At 33.7% G+C, this 7,290-nt stretch overlaps 1 protein-coding gene across 4 annotated transcripts in view; it reads left to right on the plus strand.

The window, feature by feature from the left end:
* Positions 1-955: 955 nt before the first annotated feature.
* arfgap2 (ADP-ribosylation factor GTPase activating protein 2) overlaps positions 956-7,290 on the plus strand; it is a 27,927-nt gene continuing 21,592 nt past the window's right edge. For 3 of the 4 annotated variants that reach the window (XR_012393802.1, XR_012393803.1, XM_005159248.5), the window contains exons 1-4: positions 958-1,043; positions 3,440-3,558; positions 3,711-3,783; positions 3,883-4,014. Coding sequence is in view for 2 of the 4 variants with exons in the window: in XM_005159248.5 (XP_005159305.1) it covers positions 972-1,043; positions 3,440-3,558; positions 3,711-3,783; positions 3,883-4,014 (396 nt within the window). In the remaining 2 variants the exon portion in view is untranslated. 4 annotated transcript variants of the gene reach the window in all.

Genomic DNA, 7,290 nt, shown 5'->3' on the forward strand with positions numbered 1-7,290 from the left:
ACATTTTATTTTATAAAATTAAATTGAATAAATTTTTTTAATTAATGTTACTGTCATTTAAATACACAAATAAATAATTGATTTATGAACATTTTATTTATATATATTCAACAGAAATGGGTTTTATAAGTTATAACCTATTTGTTTTTATATATTCTGATTGAAAAATATTTATGTTTCTATGATTATAGTCAATTGTTCTAGTTAATATAGTTAATGTTTTAATCTTTATCATATATATATATATATATATATATATATATATATATATATATATATATATATATATATATATATATATATATATATATATATATATATATATATATATATATGTATATATAAATATATATATATATATATATATATATATATATATATATATATATATATATATATATATATATATATATATATATATATATATATATATGGATGTTTTGTTATACATTTAAATGTGTCTATACAATAATAAAAATCCAATAGGATGAAATATATCTCAAGTAAAACCCTTATGTCCCTTGTAAAAAAGAAGAGATAAGTAAAAAGGAAAATAATAAGCATGTGTTTCATCCCGCTCTATTTTCGACCATGTTGAAATGTATTTTTTGTTAAAGATTTTTAATGTATGAAATTTCTGTTTGAAAATGTATGAAATGTTCTGTATGAAAATAATAAATCAAATCAAAATCCAACCAATCAGGATTTGAAGTTGCTCTCTTAATTTAAAAAAAATATTTGCAAAAAACTCCTGCTCAACATAAAAAAACTATTTTTTTCTTATATTTATGTTTAATGAGCATAGTGCTATAAATTCAATTCAGTAACACGTGCAATGTCTCTTTACAAATTTATCTGCCAATTAGTTAATTTAATTTTCTCTTGCAGAGACTTTTAATTTTCATGAACGTCACTTCCGCCAGGTCTTTTATCTTCTGCGGTGTCTGTTTTCTCTCTGCTCAGTTGGCAAGATGGCGTCGGAACCGAACAAGACAGAAATTCACACCATTTTTAAACGTTTGCGCTCCATACCAACTAACAAGGTAAGCCGCAAGGTGTTATTGTAATCAATGTGGGTATGTTTTGGCAATCATTCTAGCCTATATAGAGACATCCATATGTGTGGTACTTGTGGGATTACGTGTCATTTGTTGGTCGCTAAGCCGGTGCTGATGGGCCCCTCACCCAACACGTCTTGTTTACTGTCAGCATCACACCTGACAAGCAAACATGTAACTAATAAACTGTTGAATGCTAATGACTGAGTATTACCTAGTTGGTAGGTTTTATTAAGTTGTCTTTAAGGAAATCAGCGGGTCTCGGCTTCACCGGTGAGTGTCTGTTATTTGAGAATGACGCAGTGGCGGTGGAAAATGACTCATCCTATAATAATGTTCCCCTATAATCATAATGTTGGTTCTTTAAAGTGTCCCAAACACGGATCATACTCGTAAAAGATGTAAATAAGATAAATGAATCACGATTTAATGTACATACACATTACAAAAGTCTCGAAACTTGGATTTACATTATATAAATATGGTTAGTTTGTATGTATTTGTTGATGTGTGTGTTTATATATACTCTAGTGAACTGTCAAGTGTAAGTGTAGTATAACATGTTTATTAATGACTTTAATATATTGTTGTTAAAAGTTGAGGTGAAGTTTTTATAGTCTGTTTTTATGAGCAGGTTTGTACCAGATGTTGGCTTCAGCAGGCCATTATTAGTTTACTTCTATACTGTTTTTGAAAAGCCTAAAACATTGTTTGTTTAATTAGTTCTTCTGTTTTAATTTTTCATTTTGTTTATACTATTTGTTTATGTACAACTCTGAGGGAAAAATGTAAGGGTTTATTGTTGTTTCTTGGCTTGCAGTTAATAGATGCGCATGTTATATTCTAATCTACTGATAATGTGCCTTTAATTAAGAAGACATTTTTATTAAGTTCAAACAAGAAAAATATCACTTTGTATCATTAATGATAATAATGTATAGAAAATATCATTAGGTAGATATTACATTTTTGCAGACAGTTTAATATTAAGAAGAAATGTGAATGTATTTACATTTCTTACACACACACACACACAACTTTTTCCCACTCAATATTTAAGCTTCAAAATATGTAATATTTTATTTATAATAAACTATTATTATGTTCAACAAAAAAGTACCTAAATTATGTTCTTTGAATTTTTTTCATTACTCAAAATAATTTTTAATAAAAACATTTTACTCAAATGCAAATCAAGTGAACCCACCATAACTAGAGTGTCTACAGTTGAAGTCAGAATTATTAGCCCCCTTTTAAATTTTTGTATTTATTTAAATATTTCCCAAATGATGTGCAATGAAATTTTCACAGTATGTCTGATATTATTTTTTCTTGTTTTATTTCGACTAGAATAAAAGCAGTTTTTAATTTTCAACACCATTTTAAGGACTAGGGGGCTAATAATTCAGGGGGACTTATTTGTGACTTCAACTGTTTGTATGTATGTATGTATATATATATATATATATATATATATATATATATATATATATATATATATATATATATATATATATATATATATATATATATATATATATATATATATGTGTGTGTATGTATATATATATATACACACACACACACACACACACTCACACACATACATACAAGTTCCCAAAGCTTTAAATAATTTATTATATAAATAGACTAAGAATACTGGAATTTCTAACTTTGATACCATTTTAAAAAATAGTGATATTCGAGATTGTACCATGCAGCGAATACGTCAACTGCCATTAATGAGAAGCGAGTGGGCAAAGCCGGTATCGATACTAACTAGGGATGCACATTTCGGTTAATTTTCCCAACCGACAGCCACCGTTCATTAACCGAATATTAACCATTAACTGGTCAGATTAGGGATGAGACAATAACATGGCGCATATTGACTTTTTTATCTATTTATTTATTTTTTAAGTAGGCTGTAGGCTACTATAGCATATAATAGTTTTTACTATTGCGTATTGCAATAGTTTTGCATTGATTTGCATACATGTTTTATGGCAAAAATTAAGTAGGCTAAATCATTGGATTTGTCTGATTAGGCTATTGAGGCTATTTTAAAAATGGATCTTTAGTAAGAACAAATGGAGGTTGGTTTGTTGGTTGTACACTAAATTATAACCACAACTATATCTTGTTTAACTGATACCCTCAATACCATTTAACTATTCAACTGATACCATTAATCAATTAAAAATTCATTCTTTCGGTTAATGTTAATTGGTTATTATAAGTATCCCTAATACTAACTAAAATTATTGTATAGTTTTAAATGTCAGTATCGATATTTACTGAAATTTTGATATTTTTGACAACACTAAAATACACAAACTATTTTTTTTTTGCAACTTGTTATTATTTGTATTTATTTCTAGGCCTGTTTTGACTGTGCGGCTAAGAATCCGAGCTGGGCCAGTATTTCATATGGAGTATTTCTGTGCATCGACTGCTCTGGAATACATCGCTCTTTGGGAGTGCACTTGAGCTTTATCAGGTCAGCTCTGTTGTTTTCCTGTTTTTATATAATGTGTGCAGTCATGTGAATGTCTGCCAAGGTTTTCTTTATCTCTCCCATTACAGAATGTGACATTCATTATTAGTATGAGCTAGTAGTTTGTGTTAAAGAGTAGAGCGTTGTCTTTTCAGATCCACAGAACTGGATTCCAACTGGAACTGGTTTCAGCTGAGATGCATGCAGGTTGGAGGAAACGCCAATGCGGTCAGTTCTCCTATAATATGCATAGAGTTGCATCATATTCACTGTAGACTCCATGCTTTTTGTATCACTTCCTATTTCATGTGACTTCTTTGTGCACAGATGGGTTTTTTCCGCCAGCATGGCTGTACCACCAATGACACTAATGCGAAGTATAACAGTCGTGCGGCTCAGATGTACAGAGAGAAGATTCGACAGCTTGCCAACGCTGCCCTCTCTAAGTATGGCACCGATGTGAGTATATAAATCTGATATTGTTCCAGTATTATCTCTGGCTACAATGTGAACTATGCCCTTCAGATTTGTTGTCAGCAGTTGTTATTAACAGATATCTTACTGTCATGCGGGTAACAAAAGCAGTGCCTCCCACCTGGCTTTAAAACCTGGAATTTACATGGGGTATTTTATGACAACCTAACAGTTTTAAAAGATAAATATATTAATATTATTAACAATACAGGGTGTTCACAGTGTCTTAGGGTGCTTTCACACCTGTGAATCAATTCAGTTGTTCCGAAACAGAGATTAAAATTGTTACATTGTTGCTCTTTGCTCTTGGAGCGGTTCGCTTTCACACTGCAAAGTTTCTAATCGGACCAAAAGAGCTAAAACAAGTCACGTGCGAGTAAACTCTCCTTACATTGGTCAGAGTGTCAGGGTTTATTTTGCAGCGTCCTGCTTAGCTGTCAGGAGAGGTGGTGGTTTGGTGGTGATTGACAAGGTGCGCGCACGTGACATGTCTGAGGAGAGATGCGGTGGGGAGGGGTGAGAAGGGTGCGCGACGATGCCTATTTGAGGACTGGGAGAGAGACGCGAGATTACCGGGAGATCATCACTCGTTTGCGGGCATCCGGAGACTCGCGAAACTTCCCGCCCTATTCATAATTCTCTCTTCATATAGCCGTATGCCTATTACATATCCATAACACTGTGATATAAGCACGCTCGGATCGGATCGCTTTCTCACTGCAATTGAACTGCTCCAGGGTTCGTTTCAATCGAGCCGAGACCACCTCACTCAAGCGATCTCGGAGCGATTACTTTGGCGCGGAACAGAGCGCGATTGCCCTGTTCACATATGCCAATCGAACCGCACTAACTGGGCAAACGAGACACGTTCCGAAACAAAAGTGTCTTAAATTTAAAAAGGACAATTTTAGGCCTTAAGGTCTTATATTCACAGAATTTTTGTATTTTAAACAGGTTTTAATTTACTATGTCCACGTAGAGCAACTAAAACGGGCCAACACCCATCCAATCACCAACAACTAATTTCCATAAAGTTTTTACTGCTAAGTAGTGTTGTCATACCAGTAGTGTTTTATACCAGTCGGTGCTGAGATTTTAAAAACATCCATTTCCAGCTAACATTTGAGCGGTCTTAAATGCGTTCTCAAAGATCAGCCAGTCTGTTTATAAGCTGATATACGGGCGATCCGCTGATGAATCGGCTGATCTTCGCATCTTTAAAATGCTCCAGTGTCCTTGCATCTGTGGTTACACTCAGTAAGAATGCGGTCAAATGTTCTCAGGAAATGAAGGTTCAGTACCTAATTCCAGTACCATGACAACACTATTGCAAAGAGAGACAATTCACAACATCCCTTTGGGTGCTTTCAAATCTGTAGTTCGCTTCATTTGGTCCGGACCAAGCGCAATAAATGATACATTGTTGCATTTTCTGCCGTCTTTGGGTCGTTTTTACACCACACTGCTGGATTTGGTCCGAACCAGTTGAAACGAACCAAAATGTACTCATCTGACAAAATCCACATCTCTCATTGGCCAGTTGTTGTTGAACATATTTCTTAAACTGCTTATTGATTGGTCAGAATTCACGTGCGGGAAAATGCCAGTTAACTCCTGCAGGTAAACAAAACCTTTTACTCTGGAGGGACGACTGCGCTGGCTGATTGTATCCCTGCTTTAGACAAACTATATATTACGAAAATGAAGCGCGGCCGCGGCTGGAAAACAGTGTTTAATGCATGGCTCGTCACTTTAGGAGGAGGTGTAAATTAATTTAACTAAACTGCACCATGGTTATCTTGCGGAAATATTACCAACGATCCATCAGGTAATGTTTTCCCCTCTCTCTCTCTCTCTCTCTCTGTTGGTAAAGCGCTGTCAACAAATATTTTTCCTCCATATCCCATAATGCACTGCGCATTGGCCTACGGCTGCTGAGTTTAGTCCAAAACGCGCACTACTTTTTGCGGTTGGACCTGTTTTAGTACGGATCATATTCTCACCACAAACAAATGCTCCAGAGTTCGTTTGAAAGCGTACCGAGACCACCTCTTCAAGCAGGTCTCGGTACGCTTATTTGGTCCGCTTATGGTGCGCACTCGAGTACGATTGCTGCATTCTCACCTGCCCAAACAAACCGCACCAAAAGGGGAAACGAACTGTAGTGCGATTCAATCGAACTAAATAAGGCAGGTGTGAAAGCACCCTTAGAAATGTTTCCAGCAAATTCTCCCCACTGAATTTTCAAGTCATGAAAGGTAAACTTTAAAACAATTCCACAATTGCTCATTTTAATAAGAGTAATATATCCTTTTACATTATCTTCTATAATATTTATATTACATGACATAATATTCATAAATACACATGAGATAATAGGTTTTATAATAGAAACACATCAGAGTTATACATTAAATCCATTTGGACCAGAAGTCAACAAATAATGCCTTTTTGATTATTTACGCAGAATGTAATTTTCTCCAAAATAAATCAAGTTTAACCATGTAAAGGTTAGATTAATTTTTTTAAAAAGAAATTTTATGTAGAAAAGAAGTGTTTACGAATGGCGTTTGCTTGTTTTGACACATTATTTAAAATATGTTTGAAAAAATAACACAATTACTTCAAAATATTTTCTATTAACCAACCTTAGAGTTTAGCCCTGTGAAAAGTCTGAAATTTAATTCAGAATGGTCTTAAAAAGATCTTAAAGTATTAAATTTGATTTGATTTGAAACTTGCAGAAATTCTGCAATAGTCAGGCATCGATTTTAAAGCCTTGATTTTAACTTGTAAAGCTGTTCATGGTTCTGCTCCTGTTTATATATGTGATCTAAAATCTACATCCTCTTGCTCTCATAGTCTTCGTTCCCCTTCGGGGCTCACATTGTTTCAGCCTCGTTGCAAACTTAGCACCGTTGAGGTAGGGCATTCTTCTACTGTGCACCTAAATTGTGGAATGCTCTTCCCACAAACATCAGGAACACTAACGCTTATCAATATTAGAGCTTCATTTTAATGTAAATTATACAACAAATATTTAGAATTGCGTGTATTTAGCCTACATAATTTTTGCTGGATTAGTTTTAGTTGAAAGCAGGCTTTTTAATGTCAAACAATACATTTAATAGCTTATGTATGCAAGTCAAATGTATAGTTTTAAGCATGTTAATGTTACTTAACTTGTCTGCACTTGCTTTATTATATATATATGTGTTGACAACAATGGAACAGCAGAATTAATGGCATTGTCTTATATAT

The sequence above is a fragment of the Danio rerio genome, chromosome 18 (genome assembly GCF_049306965.1).
Source record: "Danio rerio strain Tuebingen ecotype United States chromosome 18, GRCz12tu, whole genome shotgun sequence".
NCBI lineage: Eukaryota > Metazoa > Chordata > Actinopteri > Cypriniformes > Danionidae > Danio > Danio rerio.